Below are 15,772 nucleotides of genomic sequence, written 5' to 3'. Positions count from 1 at the left end.
TATTTATGGCTGGATTTAACTAAACCAGGAAAAATGAAATTTTCACAATTTTTCACAGAATAAGGGAAGGAAGGAAGGGAGGGAAGGAAGGAGGGATGGGGAGGGAGGGAGGGAAGGAGGGAGGGAGGGAAGGAGGGAGGGAGGGAAGGAGGGAGGGAGGAAAGGGGGAGGGAGGGAGGGAAGTAGGGGGCAGGGAGGGAGGAATGGAGGGTGGGTGAGAGGAGGAGGGAAGGAGGGAGGGAGGGGGGGGAAGGTAGGAGAGAGGGAGGGAGGGAGGGAGGGAGGGAAGGTAGGAGAGAGGGAGGGAGGGAGGGAGGGAGGGAGGGAGGGGGGAATGGAGGGTGGGAGGGTGGGAGGGAGGGAGGGAGGGAGGGAGGGAGGGAGAGAGGAGTGGGTGAGTGACTGAAATAAGCAAATGAGAAAGAGAGGAACAAAGAAAAAAGAAAGAAAACAGTTGTTAATTAGGCCCCCATCAGATTTGTTCATAGCCTGCGATGATGATGATGATGATGATGATGATGACGATAGTGATGACGATGATCACCAGTACACACACACCTCTACCACTAATCAGCCTCACACAAATATAATTTTTCAGGAATTGGTTACACAGCATTTGTCCTAACAGATATTTATTTTGTTCTCTACTAAATACATTACACTACTATATTCCTACGACGCGGAAACCTTCGCTAAATGTAAGTGTGAGAAAAAATGTATTACTGCTGCACATTGTACACGAAGAGGTTATGATTCTCGCCAACACACACCGGGGATTCATATGTACATGGCTCGTGGTTGGTGGAAGTACATCCTTCTCCTATCCCGTCGATGTTGAAAGTGAATTCTTTTCCAGCCCAGCATTCGCCTGAAATAAAAAGGAAAAAAAAAACAATGTAATGAAACGTCCGTCTTTTACGTTCCGTTGGTTGGCGGATAGACTAGAAGAAACAAATTAAAAATGGAAGAGTTACAATTCGTTAGATTCTCTTACTCTGGGTCCGTGCCTTATTTCAGTTGTTTCACAACTGCCTTGGGGTGTAACTGATAACTGACACTTGGTTACAATTTTAGACGCCAGTTGTGAAATGAGGTTGTTTTTTTTGGTTAAGTGATGGCTAAGATCTGCGATCCACAATGTTTACTGTTAGAGAAAGATAAATTGATACGTAGTTTATTGAAGCTTTAAAATTTACAGCTGAGAAGCTAAGAACGTGGGCTAAAATTTAAAGGGGCTATGTCACGGTATTTTAGGTAATTTTATTTATTTTTGTTAATTAACAGCCCTCAAATTCAAATTGGCGGAGCAAAAGTCTATTATTGGCAAAATCACGGCTACATAACGAACAAGGATGATTTTTGAGCATTGTAAATGACACTTTCATACACATTGAGACAAACTTGAAAAAAGTCGGGCCGACGTTTTTCAGGTTTACCTGAACACAATCCGTTTTAATCTTCTCGAATTTTGCCCATCCACGCTGCATTTTGGCCTTTCCCTGTTTCTTTTGAGTTCTTCTACAGTTTTAATTAAGCCGTTATTGTGATATTTCAGTTAATTTATGACCAGTTGGTCAGTGCCGAAATTGCCTAAAATTGCGTGGCATAGCCACTTTAACTGTTGGCTATAAAAAATAGCGCTTAAAAGTCATAATCAAACACACGTACCATACCACTGCAGTCCAAAAAACTTGTAGCCGCCAGCCTTCGCTCTTTCGGCACAGCGGCACACAACATCCTTCACGTATGAGTCCCAGTTCTTCCAATCAACATCTATTCCACTGGTTTTATCCGAGGAAGGGTCGCGGTCAGTGAAAAGCATGTCTGGCATAGGACGAAGGACGCCTCTTGTGTGCTTATCGTTAAAGCAACCGAGTCTTAAGTAGCTGACGCCGCATGTCTCTGGTAGAAACAAATAATAATAATAATAAAAGAAATTGTTATGATATACAGTCTACTCCCGATAACTCGAACCTTCAAGGGAAATTGAAAATGGTTCGAGTTATCGGGAGTTCGAGTTATTGAGAGTTGAAAACAAATGACCGGAATTAATTATAAAGAAAAACGCTGTTTACTGATTTTCTATTCATAGCGTGTTGAGCAGTGTACATTTTAAACAACTTTAATTAGAGTATAGAGAAGCCAAAAGAAAAAAAAGGAACAATATATTTCTAAATCACTGTATTAATCAGAACTTAACGTAACGTAAAACAAAGCGAATCAGCTGCGACCGTTGCAGGTTTCAAAAAGAACAACACTATAGGCTACTGCTGCAGAGTTTATGCGATTTAATTTTTCGAGAAATTGTCAGTTAATTCGTCCTGACGATAATCCTTTAAAGTTTACTAAATTTGGATTTGAAAAATTAATCGGTATCAACCTCCAGAAACAAACAGAACGTCTGTAGCACGTCACATCATGGCGTGGCACATTTCGTGTTTCGAGGGGCGTTTCGGGGACGACTCTGACTCGTGAACGTTTAAAATTTATTCAACGTTTTGGACTACAGTACACTGTTTGTTTGACTTTTCACGTATTGACAGACATATGAAAAGAAATATGACAGCATAATTAATTAAGTCTCTAATTGAAACAGTGGAGTCCTGAGTTTTTTAAATTCCAAGGGAAAGGAAAATTGGTTCGAGAAAACGGGAGGTAAAATTAAAATGTGAACGGCTAAACGATGCAAATCCTGGGGAAGGCCATATAACAATTGGAGGTTCAAGACGTCGATTTGACGCTGAGTGGACTGAGTGCTGTGTACATACACTTTAATGGAGTATAATTTATGCTAATTCCACGATTTTTGGCGGCCCCTTAAGTAGCTCGCGTTAACTGAAATGAGTCTAACCGTTTTGCAGTGTGAAAAATCTTACCCGTTTCTTGGCGCTATATATAACCCTTAGGCTAAATGTCCGTAAATTATTCATAATTGGGGTTTTAATATATACATGTATCTTGTTCCATGCATGGTTCTGTGGTAGTAAGGCTCAAATGTTTTGTTCGTTTTATAGCGGCCATTATAGAAGTTTGGAAAGTTTATGCTTCGCTTTGGTACTATTATATTAAAGCGCGTTCTAGGCATCAGTTCATATTATACGTGTCAAGGAAATATTTTTATATGTTTATTTCTCTCCAATTTTGTTTTTGTTACACGTCAGTTCAGTAGAACAGTAGTAGAGGAGACCCTCTTCTACTACCTATGTCCAAAAAAAAAGGATCGAATTAAGATAAGTGGGTTATGGAGATATGCTAGTAAAAAAACTACCATCTTACCGTGTCGTTTCTCGGAATATGCATCCACCACAAGCAGTGTCCCAAAGACGAACGCAACGAAGAATACATTAGACAACATTTTTGAATCAAAAATTCGTTCAAAAAGTAGAGTGGTCTTCAAAACACATGACTTCTTAACAGCACCGCGGCAAGCCTAGGTCCAACGTCGTCCACACGCGCTTTTCCCTCCCACTATGAAGGAAAAAGCGCCGTGGAAACGAGGCTGGCCTAGGTCTATACTGGACTTCTAATCTCTACATAAGTAATTGACAATTACTGTACCTTAATCGTTTTGCATAATTAATACGTCACGCAGAAGATGTTTTATTGGCTTTCTAAATGGCCATTTCCGAGTTACCCTTTGCCGCTATTTCAAAACAAATCTACGTGCGAAGCCATTCATATGAAAATGAGTTTCACCTTCAGGTCGATTTTCATGCAAATCAAACTCATTTCCACTTGAATGGTTTCGCACGTAGACTCTTTTTAAAAAGGGTAACTCGGAAATGGCGTATTCTAAACAAAGAAACGTATTTAAAGACAAGGCCGTCAGGCGTCCAAATTTGTACGTTGATAACCATTACTGTGTTGGGCGCTTCCAATCTTTCCCAGCTAGTCTGAGAACGGATTTTGTTTGCACCTGTGGATAAACAAAGCCAAGTTAACAAATTAGACATGGCGTATTTGTTCAGTCACTGTCATGTATGCAACAGAGTTTTTAATGGATTAACCTGTTATAAATTTTAGGCTAAAACCGGTTCCATATAAAGGGGTAACATGAAAATTTTAGCCGTTCAGGTTCTTAATTAGGATCGTATATGTGGGTTTTACTGTAGTTACAATATAGACTTGATTATCGCCATAGTGTGACCACAATTCACTTTTTTAAGAGGTGGGGGGAGGGGGCGGGGGGGGGGGGGGGTACAGTGGAACCCCGATATAACGATCCTCGATATAACGATATTCCCGATATAACGATGAGAATTTGTGGACCGAACGTAAAATCTTTTCCGATATAACGATATTATCAGTACTCAGTCACAATTTAAGCAAAATATTAGATTTAACACAATAACCTTACAGTAATCGAGTAATCTCTAACGTTTCTGTCGACAGCTTTGTACGATGGTATACGAAAATGGTACTGTGTTCCAAGCCTCTTTATCAACTTTATCCTCTATATCCTCCTTGTAATTCAATAGTTCTCTAAGTTTCAATATCTTTCGTTAACTTCGATATAACGATATTTTCGGTTAGTTTACGGCCATATCGTTATATCGGGAGTTTCGATATAACGATTCCTCTATATAACGATATAATTTTACTGCCTCCTTTGCATATCGTTGTGTCGGGGTTCCAATGTATTAAAGATATGGCTTTAAAAGGGGGGGGGGGGGTGGGGGCAGCGAAAAAAAATATGGTCTGTAAGGAGTGTCACTGAAAACAAATACACTTTTAAGTAATGTAAAAATGCACAAAATAAGATTCCTGAGGCCATATGCCTTCAGACCCCCTGTTTTTTTTTTATTTACTAAGCGCTATTAGCCCAATCCAAGGGGGGGGGGGGGGGGGGGGGTGTTTTTTTTTTATTTTAATTTTTCTTCTTTTATTTATTTATTTATTTATTTATTTATTTATTTATTTATTTATTATTTATTTACAGATAGTGTATGGCACAAAAAAAAAATTTTACCCTAAAGATTTTATCACAAACAAAAATGTAGAGTTATAAAAAGTCAAACAGAGATAATTCATGCCAAATTTTGGACTGAAAGGTGTAATCACCAATGGTAATATTCAAGCCGTAGAATTATCTAATATAACTTAATTATTTGATCTTTTATAATCCACATCTTCTTTTGTGTAATTATTTATTGTTTTTATTTATTTGTTTATTTATTTTTAGGTGGGAAGGGGGTGGCTTATAAAAATAGTTTACGAGGGGGGGGGGGGGGAGGGGGGGACCAAAAGAGATTCCAATGAAGAAGTGGAGAGCAAGGGAGAAAGGAGGGAAGGGACGATAGTTAGATAGGATAGGAAGAAATAGAGAAAGAAAGAAAACGGGCCTAGTGTATGACCTTTTCCGTTGCAACTTTGGCCGCTGTCTGATTTGTTCAAACTGTTAGGTGGTCTTTTCTATAAGCCCACAACACACACACACCCCAATCCCTCATTAGCCCCATCTAAATATTTTTCAGGAATTGGTTACACAACATTTGTCCTTAGAGATATTTATTCCGTTCTCTATTAATTACACGACAGTATCATATTCCTACGACGCGGAACCCTGGTATAAATGTGATCAACACTGGTAGACTATGGGCTCCCTTTTTAGAGAGATGTATTACTGTCGCACATTGTACACAAAGAGGCTAAATTGCTCTCCAACACACACAGAGGATGAATATGTGCATGGCTCGTGGTTGGTGGAAGTACATCCCTCTTCCATGCCGTCGATGTGGAAAGAGAATTCTTTTGAAGCCCAGCATTCGCCTGAAATATAAAGAAAATAATAATAAAATAACAACATATTGAAACGTAGGTGGATAGACTAACTCTTCCAAATGGAAGAGATGCAACGCGCTAGATTCTCTTACTCTGGGTCCACGCCTTATTTCAGTTGAGATAACTGGGGTGTAACTGGTAAGCGAGAATTGGTTACAATTTTAACTGCCAGCAGTGAAATGAAGTTTTTTTTTTTTAACTTATAGCTAAGATCGGAGATCAACAATGTTTACTGTTAGCTAAGAAGTGGACTGAAATTTAAACTACTAGCTGAGAAATCGCCGAAAATTTATTTAAATCGATGAGAGTGAAATCTGAGCACCCCATCCAGACCATCGTTAAAGTTCGGACTATTAGCCCGGCGCACTAACCACCGCGCTTCCCATCTCTTTTACGAACAAAGTTATTATTTAAGTAAGTGAATCTCCCCCCCCCCCCCCCCCCATCCTTAATGACCTCCTATTCCTGTTAGCGGCTGCCGCCTATGGCCAATACGCATTTTTCGGAAAACGGTTCATTTTTGTCGTAAATCCTTTAAATGGTGCGTATAGCTTTCTTGAAAATTCATATTTAACAACACGTACCGTAATACTGCAGTCCGAAAAACATGTAACCATTAGCCTTCGCTTTGTCGGCACAGCGGCACACAGCACCCTTCATGTAGGTGTCCCAATTATTCCAATCAACAAATATGCCACTGAATTTATCCGAGGAAGAGTCGCGGTCAGTGAACAGCAAGTCTGGCATTGGACGGTCTGTGGCGTGTTGATCGTTAAAGCAACCGAGCCTTAAGTAACTGGCAGCGCAGGACTAAAAAAATAAATAAATAAAAATAAAAATGTTAAGATAACTGGAATTATCCTTTACGCAACTCGCCGCGGAGGCCCATTGCAATTACTTATTACCTCTTACGGCTTGTCCTGTTATCGGATTTAAACACCAAAATTAACACTAATATACAGCAATTTGATTTGATTTAGCGCAACGAACAAATCGCGTATTTGACAGTCATTTTTTTTTCCGAAGTCGTGTTTCCGAAATCGTGTTGCAGTTTTTGACAAGATCAGTTTAGTTTGCACTCAGTCATTACTGAATACTGAAGTGCTGAAAAATCAGGAAACCATATATTGACATAGCAAATAGAATTCAAACGACCCCAATAACTCGAAACCCTGCTAACTCGAACTGTTATTTGTTCCTCTTCAGAGTTGGAGATACCGGAGTTCTACTATATGCCTTGCTTGGGTAACTATGTTGTTGAAAAAACAAAACGATGAGATGGGGGAGGGCGTTGAAACCCACCCTCCCTCATAACTCGCTCACAATTTGGCAGGGCATAGAAAAACAAGAAAAATTATTTGGTTGTGATCTTATTTAAAACCAAAAATTAGCCAGGAAAACGTTTAAAAAATTCGTTTCCACTTAATTAGGAAAATAGTGCGCGCCTATCTTTCAACTTATTGTTTCTACAACTACCGTGTTGTCTTAGTAAATAATAAAGATGAAGTATTCAACATGACACGAGCATGAGACAAAGAAAATTCTGTCATTTGAATACTTCATCTTCATTTTTTTTTACCGAGCTTAAGAGTTTGCCATCTTTATTATTTACTACAAACTTGATGAATTCGACATTGCTGATCCTAGCAGTATGCAGGACGCGTGTCACTATCAACCTAGTAAATGGCCCACTCAACAGTCTCTCGTAGCTCAGTTGGTTAGAGCGCCCAGCCGGTATCTGGGAGGCCATGGGTTCGATTCCCGTCGGGGACTCAGAATTTTTCTTTGTCCCATGCTCGTGTCATGTTGAATACTTCATCTTCATTACTTGTTGTCTTATTACTGAATAATCTCCCCCGGATTATAATGGCAAGAGAGCACTGTCTCTTACGCATGCAATTGCAACGTTAAGTACATATTTGCGCCATGTTGTTTGGGGGTTCATTTTGGGGTCACGACGACCGTTTAAAATCAAATCGATCGGTTGTGCTTGGGTGTGTTTGGGCGCCAAGCAAAAGAGGTTTTGCAAAATTAACCTAATTGAACATGATTTAGCTAGTGGAACTGATCCCAATTTGTCGAACTTGAAAGGGAAAGGAAAATTGGGTTGAGAAATTGGGAGGTAAAAGTGTAGTGTGCGACTAAACGAAGCAAATCCGAGAAAAATGACATTTTGTTCGAGTTTTTAGGGAGTTTCGAAAAATTGAGATTCCTGGAGTGAATATATATCGTGTGCGTGTTGCACTAAGGGAGCAAAATTTATGCTAATTCCACGACATTTTGCGGCCCCTAAAGTAACCGCGTTAATTAAAATGAGTCTAACGGTTTTTGCAATGTCGTAAAAGATCTAAAGCGTTTGTTGGCTCAGTATACACTTTAGGCTAAGTGTCCGTGAGTTAATAAATACGGTGATTTTTCTTTTCGGTTTCAATGAGGTTGTTATATATACCGTATTTTCTCGATTATACGCCCCCGGCGTTATCACAAACGTGACCTGATGGCCAGGCGTTTATTTGGCTTCTGCATTTCATTTAGCAACGGTTTTTATTCGTTGTTTTTGACAAACATGTATCTGTCTAATATAGCTACAGCTTAGGATACCTCAAATAAATACCTTAGGGGTCTATTTGTAACTCCACCTTGGGCGTTTATTCGGGACCGGCGTTTAATCGAGAAAATACCTAATGGTACATATCTTGTTGAACCATGCATGGATCAGTAAGGCTCAAATGCTTTGTTCGTTTAGCGGTCAATATAGAAGTTTAGAAATTGTATGCCCTGTTTTTACGTCAAGCGAAAGAAAGTATTCTAATGAAAACGAGTTCTATCAGGCGTCAGTTCTGACATGTATTACTTACGTTATTAATAACAAAATGTTTGCCTATGTTTATAGCAGATTCCCTTACAATTTTGTTTTCGTTGCACGTCAGTTCAGTACAATTGGTAGTTAGCAAAGAAGTCCGAAGAGAGGACGGAAAAGATTAGTGACTTATGGGAATATAGGCTGGACCAAAAATACCCGCTCAGTCTTACCTTGTCTTTTCCCGGGATATGCATCAACCACAAGCAGTGTCCCAACAATGGTGAACGCAGCCAAGATAGCATTAGAAAACATTTTTGAATCACAACTTCTTTCGAATAGAGTGGTTTTCAAAACACCGACTTCGTTATAGCACCACGGCAAGCCTGGTAATGTCTAGACTGGGCTTCTAATCTCTACATAAATAATTATTGCTTTCTTATCCTAAGCAAAGAAGCTTATTCAAAGACAAAGCTGTAAGCCGTCCAAATTTGGGCATTGATAACCGTTAGGCGCTTCCAATCTTTCCCAGCCAGTCTGAGAACGGAGTTTGTTTGTACCTGTCGATATACAATGCAAAATTAACAAAACAGAAATGGCTATCCAAATCTAACGGAAAAGAAAAATCAGGAGAAATAGTCGTCTTGGCGTTCACACGTTCCTTGAAATATTTACATTAACATAAGCATTCATTAAAACCAATACCGATGCATTTCAATATGTCTAACTGCTCATTAGCGCTATTCTATTCTTCTTGAACGTCAATAAAATTTCAAGCTCACCATCACATATTTTTAGCAGGATTTTGAGAAGCCTTATATATAAAAACAAAGCTGTCTAAATTATATTCTTTTTATAGAAATGACCAAATAAGTTCCAAACGGGCATCGAGAAACATCATACGCGTAGTATGATTGAAGACAACTTCCGGCAGTTTTGGTTCCAGATACAAAGAGGGTTAAAGAGCGGCCCGAAAATTTCAGGTTTATGCGAACGTTGCCCCAAACCTGAGAAGTAATTGAAAAACGGGAAATTAGGAACAGACACTTAATTAAAACTCTTATTAATTTGTTATTATTTAATTGTTCGAAATGCGGCATTAAAGTTGGTAATTGTCATTCGAATCATTATTCAGGTAGGCTTTTATTAGCATAACTACTTTTAATTGCATTACCATATTGTTCTACTTATTTTATTAAAGCAGTTACGGTGGATGTACTAATTAAAAAAAAGCTCTTTCTGAATTATATTATTGGAAAACAACAAAAGCTCTTCTGCTTCTTCTGCTCTGTCTTGGAATAGAAACAAATAATAAGCTAGGTGTGCCCATTGAAAAAAGCTCTTCATTTTGACTCTGTTTTGTAAATTTTAAAACAATAAAATTCAAGCAAGTGATGCATTCTCTAGAATAGAAATATAAATAATTGCACATAATCTAAGGATTTTTTGAGGTATTCGAAGGTTAGTTGTGGTTTACGTTACTGACTTGCTGTGTTTAAATTTTGATCAAATTATTCTTTTCTTTGTGTGATTTTGTATAAATACAGATGTTGTGTTTCTTGGAAACTAATTAGTCGGAAAAGTATGCAGCAATTTGGTAGCAATTTTCTGTAAATTATTTAAAAATAATAATAAATGAAAATACATTTAAAAAATATTGCCTTCGTACGAAAAGGGAGAGAGGGAGGGCGGGGGAATAGGGAGGAAGGGAGGGAGGGAGGAGTGGGTGAGTGACTGAGTACGCAAGTAAGCAAAAAAGAGGGAGGAACAAAGAAAGGAAGAAGGAAAACAGTTGTAACTTGGCGCCCTATCAGATTTGTTCAAATAATTAAATTATCTTATTATCTAGACCCCAACCCGCCAGACGCGCCTCACCCCCCACCTCACCAGCCCCACCCAAGTGATATTATTCAGGATTTCATTAGGCAAATATTTAAACAAACACGCTAAATCAATTCCTGGTCGACACACACAGGAGATAAAATGTACATTGCTCGTTGTTGTTAGCAACACATCCTTCTCCCATCCCGTCGATGTTGAAAGTGAACTATTTTGAAGCCCAACATTCGTCTGAAGTACAAAAGGAAATAATAATAAGTATGGGTAATCAAATGGTGACGAGTGAAATTAGGAAATAATTTCACGCGCGTTTTGTCAAAATGCTAATAATTTCCCGAGCCTTTAGGCGAGGGAAATTATAAGAATTTTGACAAAATGCAAGTGAAATTATTTCCTAATTTCATGAGTATAACATTTGATTACATTTTAATATCAGAGCTGACAAATTACGTTTGCAATCGTACGTTTTTGACTGGTATATTGCATCGCGAACTCCGAGCTTTGAAAAGTTGAAAGCCATACATTTTGCTTAAGTTGGCAAGTATTTTAGTCTTTGAAGAAAACCTTTGAGAGATTCCTTTTTGCTGTTGACAAAAAAGATTCAAAGATGAATCAACCGTCAATTATTTCTCGCATTATGACCATAGTTCGTCTTGAATGAACTGAAAATGGCGCCCGTGTAAAACGCTCAAAATTACGCTCGTTGCCATTTATAAAATTGGCTTAAGTCTTGAAGTCGTATTGACGTTGAAATATAAAATATTATCAAACGTTTTATCACATGGCCAAGGCTAGCTGGCTAAGATGAAATTAAGCGAAAATGTACAAAGTTTAAGCTTTAAAACACCTTTTGACCCGGGCGCCATCTTGCCGCTAACTACGTTGCCATTGCAATTTTATAATTTCACATGTGAAATTATAAATTAACGTTAAAATTTCGAGGCAAAATTAAGGAGTAATTTGTCACCTATGATATTAATGAAATAACAACACACTGAAGCGGTCATCTTTTGAGAATTGACCATAATGATGACTGTAAATGGGTCGTTAAGGAACCAAAATTAACTTTCCTCGCTAAGGGATACCAAAAAAACGGAATATGCATCATTTTTTCATTGAAACAGTTATTGGCAAACCTTAATTATAACAAGCCAAGATAGTGAAGCATTGCACAGCTTAAGAGGCCAAGCAGTCGACGAAAAATTTATTTCTTGTCAGAAGTACTGTGCAATAACATTTACAAATTAAATCTGACTTGAGAGAGCAATCGTGGGTTTATCATTACGTACTTGTGTGACGAAGGCATGACTGCCTCATTCATAGTACTGATTAAGCAAAGCGCAGTTTTCATTAGCTGAGAAGCTACAAAGACAATTGTTCCCTAAAAGGGTTTTGCGTCTTTTGCCATACAGTGATGGGAGCTGAGGATCAGAGAAGCCGTGAGCAACGAAAACCTGTTTACACGAAATGGCTATTCGACGTTTATTACTTGCCTTTATCCTGCTTACAATGTGTTTGGCAGTCAGAATTATTACAATAATATGACTTCATTACTTCATTCGTTCGATGTCCGACGCCTTAATAGAAGTGCATCTTAGGGCATTTAAAGTTAAAGTAGAGAGTGGTTTGACAGTGGTTTTCGAGAGCTTACTACAGTGGAACCTCGGTTTAACGAAGTGCCAAGGGACTGGGGAAATTTGTTCGTTATATCGAGGGTTCGTTATATCGAAAACCTCGATGTAACGAATTCGCGGAAAAACAACCAAAATGTTCGTTATATCGAGGTATAGTTAATTAATTTTTAACAATTTTACACTGCACTACGAACCCAGCATTTTTGGATATTGACGATTTCTGAAAATAACATTTATAATGCCTAATACATGCACATAGATATGAGCATATGTACTTGACGTTGTTCTCTTGTTACAGGATTAAAGGATATTCATCTTTGTTGGTCTGTTCGGTCTGTTCCACATTCATCTTTTGTCGCGTGTTGACATTTTTTCGTTATATCGAGGTCTATTTTACGTTGGGGTCTCTAGATTGTGTTCGTTATAATGAGGAATTCGTTATATCGAGGTCCTGTTCCATACATTTTACTGTAACTTTGGACGGGCTGAAGAAAATCGTTCGTTAAACCGAGGACTTCGATTTATAGAGGTTCGTTAAATCGAGGTTCGACTGTAGTAAGCAAACTACGACGGGAACGCAACGAGTACGTCGCGAAACTTAAAAAGGTTTAATGAGCAGAATAATAATAACTACATGAGCGTTTTAAATCCTGGAGAATTTCTTTGCCTTTCTCTGCAAAACAACAACGTGAAATAACCAAATTCTGAAAACCTTGGAGAACATGAACGACGACCGCTAAATTTTCGTATTGCTATTTGGGGATGAAATCTCTCTTTACATATTCGGTTGGTGCTAGCTCCTAAACCAATAGATACACTGAATACATCTGAATAATTGGAAGCTCGAGTAAATATAAATAATCTCTCATTAGGCGTTGTCGTCGGCGTCACCATTGGCGACGATGAACGCCCGTCCTGCAAAACGCAGTTCGCTGAAAAAATGGTAAAGATTCATTCCTCTGCGCGTGAAGATGACGCACGGACATCTTAACAGCGCCAATGATCATCGAGATGCTACAACAACTGTCAACTTATTGTCACTATTATAAATCAATAGGCAGCCAAAAACACTAACAACTAGGCTTTTCAGGAATATTTTACAAGCGTTCGATCCGTTTCCAAAACATTGGTTGTTACCAAGATATTGACTACAGTCGGCGTCCTATGTCGGATGAACTACAACCCAAGACAGAAGTCCTTGGGAAGGTTGCACATGAACGCTTTGATTTCACCAACTTTGAAAGAAATCTGATCTATAGGTACCTACACAAGGTGTATGCCCCCCCCCCCCCCCCTCCTCTCCCCCATATCAATGTTGAAGTATTACTGAACATTATGATAGACAATATGCTGTGATTGAAGTCTCTAGGTATACTTCAACTTTGAATGAGGGGGGAGGGGGAGCGAAAACTTGGCGACCTTCCCAACAGTATTGTCTTGGGTTGAATCGTCATTTTTCAGTGGCTCATGAAGGACTTTCTTATTCGATTATTTTGGAGTTGGAGTGAAAATTAAGATGAATCCACGTGATGGCGGATTTCCAAAAAGACCCAAACTGTACATTTCAAGTCTCAATCTGCCCGGTAATGCTAAATCTGGAGTTAAAACAAGTTTTAATATAGGTGGTGGTATTTCAAACACAAGTGGCCAAAATCGTCATTTTCAGTTGCTCATGTAACACTTTCTTATTCGATTCTTTTGGACTTGGAGTGAAAATTGAGATGAATCCACGTGATGGCGGATTTCCAAAAAGACCCAAACTGTACATGTCAAGTCTCAATCTGCCCGGTTTTTCTAAATCTGGAGAGAAAACAAGATTTAATCTACGTGGTGGTATTTCAAACAAAAGGGACCAAAATCGTCATTTTCAGTTGCTCATGTAGCACTTTCTTATTCGATTCTTTTGGACTTGGAGTGAAAATTGGGACCAATCCATGTGATGGCGGATTTCCAGAAAGACCGAAACTGAACATTTCAAGTCTGAAACTGGCCGGTTTTGCTAAATCTGGAGAGAAAACAAGATTTAATCTACCTGGTGGTAGTTCAAACAAAAGGGACCAAAATCGTCTTTTCAGTTGCTCATGTAGCACTTTCTCATTCGATTCTTTTGGACTTGGAGTAAAAAATTTAGATGAATCCACGTGATGGCGAATTTCCAGAAAGACCCAAACTGTACATTTCGAGTCTGAAACTGGCCGGTTTTGCTAAATCTGGAATGAAAATAAGATTTAATCTACCTGGTGGTATTTCAAACAAAAGGGACCAAAATCGTCATTTTCAGTTGCTCATGTAACACTTTCTCATTCGATTCTTTTGGAGTTGGAGTGAAAATAGTGATGGCGGATTTCCAGAAAGACCCAAACTGTACATTTCAAGTCTCAATCTGCCCGGTTTTTCTAAATCTGGAGTGAAAATAAGATTTAATCTACGTGGTGGTATTTCAAACAAAAGGGACCAAAATCGTCATTTTCAGATGCTCATGTAGCACTCTCTTATTCGATTCTTTTGGACTTGGAGTGAAAATTGAGATGAATCCACGTGATGTCGGATTTCCAAAAAGACCCAAACTGTACATTTCAAGTCTGAAACGGCGGGTTTGGCTAAATCTGTAGTGAAAATAAGTTTTAATATAGGTGGTGGTATTTCAAACAAAAGCGACCAAAATCGTCATTTTCAGTTGCTCATGTAACACTTTCTTATTCGATTCTTTTGGACTTGGAGTGAAAATTGAGATGAATCCATGTGATGGCGGATTTCCAGAAAGACCCAAACTTTACATTTCAAGTCTCAATCTGCCCGGTTTTTCTAAATCTGGAGTGAAAATAGGATTTAATCTACGTGGTGGTATTTCAAACAAAAGGGACCAAAATCGTCATTTTCAGTTGCTCATGTAGCACTTTCTTATTCGATTCTTTTGGACTTGAAGTGAAAATTGAGATGAATCCACGCCAAGGCGGATTTCCTAAAAGACCCAAACTGTACATTTCAAGTCTCAATCTGCCCGGTATTGCTAAATCTGGAGTGAAAATAAGATTTAATCTACGTGGTGGTATTTCAAACAAAAAGGAACAAAATCGTCATTTTCAGTTGCTCATGTAACACTTTCTTATTCGATTCTTTTGGAGTTGGAGTGAAAATAGTGATGGCGGATTTCCAGAAAGACCCAAACTGTACATTTCAAGTCTCAATCCGTCCGGTTTTTCTAAATTTGGAGTGAAAATAAAATTTTATCGACGTGGTGGTATTTCAAACAAAAAGGAACAAAATTGTCATTTTCAGTTGCTCATGTAGCACTTTCTTATTCGATTCTTTTAGACTTGGGGTGAAAATTGAGATGAATCCACGTGATGGCAGATTTCCAAAAAGACCCAAACTGTACATTTCAAGTCTCAATCTGCCCGGTTCTGCTAAAGCTGTAGTGAAAATAAGTTTTTATATATATAGGTGGTGGTATTTCAAACACAAGTGGCCAAAATCGTCATTTTCAGTTGCTCATGTAACACTTTCTTATTCGAATCTTTTGGACTTGGAGTGAAAATTGAGGTGAATCCATGTGATGGCGGATTTCCAAAAAGACTCAAACTGTACATTTCAAGTCTCAATCTGCCCGGTATTGGTAATTCTGGAGTGAAAATAAGATTTAATCTATATGGTGGTATTTCAAACACAAGTGGCGAAAATCGTCTTTTTCAGTTGCTTATGTAGCACTTTTTTTATT

At 38.5% G+C, this 15,772-nt stretch overlaps 2 protein-coding genes and 1 non-coding gene across 4 annotated transcripts; 1 reads left to right on the top strand and 2 right to left on the bottom strand.

Moving 5' to 3' along the window:
• Positions 1 to 583: 583 nt before the first annotated feature.
• On the bottom strand, positions 584 to 3,459 carry LOC144663843 (uncharacterized). Of its 2 annotated transcripts, none has more exons than XM_078524906.1 (3): positions 3,277 to 3,459; positions 1,669 to 1,902; positions 584 to 868 (listed from the first exon to the last, which is right to left on the bottom strand). In XM_078524906.1, the coding sequence occupies exons 1-3, from the start codon at positions 3,353 to 3,355 to the stop codon at positions 720 to 722; spliced, it is 462 nt and encodes a 153-aa protein (XP_078381032.1). In that variant the 5' UTR covers positions 3,356 to 3,459; the 3' UTR covers positions 584 to 719. The 2 variants fall into 2 exon arrangements, with proteins under 2 accessions (XP_078381032.1, XP_078381033.1); XM_078524907.1 differs by having other exon boundaries at positions 741 to 868; positions 1,674 to 1,902.
• Positions 3,460 to 5,498: 2,039 nt separating this feature from the next.
• Positions 5,499 to 7,013, bottom strand: LOC144663974 (uncharacterized). The gene is made up of 2 exons (XM_078525070.1): positions 6,366 to 7,013; positions 5,499 to 5,769 (listed from the first exon to the last, which is right to left on the bottom strand). The coding sequence occupies exons 1-2, from the start codon at positions 6,526 to 6,528 to the stop codon at positions 5,621 to 5,623; spliced, it is 312 nt and encodes a 103-aa protein (XP_078381196.1). The 5' UTR covers positions 6,529 to 7,013; the 3' UTR covers positions 5,499 to 5,620.
• Positions 7,014 to 7,479: 466 nt separating this feature from the next.
• Trnat-ggu (transfer RNA threonine (anticodon GGU)) lies at positions 7,480 to 7,554 on the top strand. Its single transcript has one exon. It is a non-coding gene; the product is annotated as a tRNA-Thr (tRNA).
• The last annotated feature ends 8,218 nt before the right edge of the window (positions 7,555 to 15,772 follow it).

This window comes from Oculina patagonica, chromosome 8, assembly GCF_052425735.1.
Source record: "Oculina patagonica isolate OP01 chromosome 8, crgOcupat, whole genome shotgun sequence".
Classification (NCBI taxonomy): domain Eukaryota; kingdom Metazoa; phylum Cnidaria; class Anthozoa; order Scleractinia; family Oculinidae; genus Oculina; species Oculina patagonica.
Note: the sequence above shows the minus strand (reverse complement) of the source record. Positions and strands in the feature narration are given on the sequence as shown.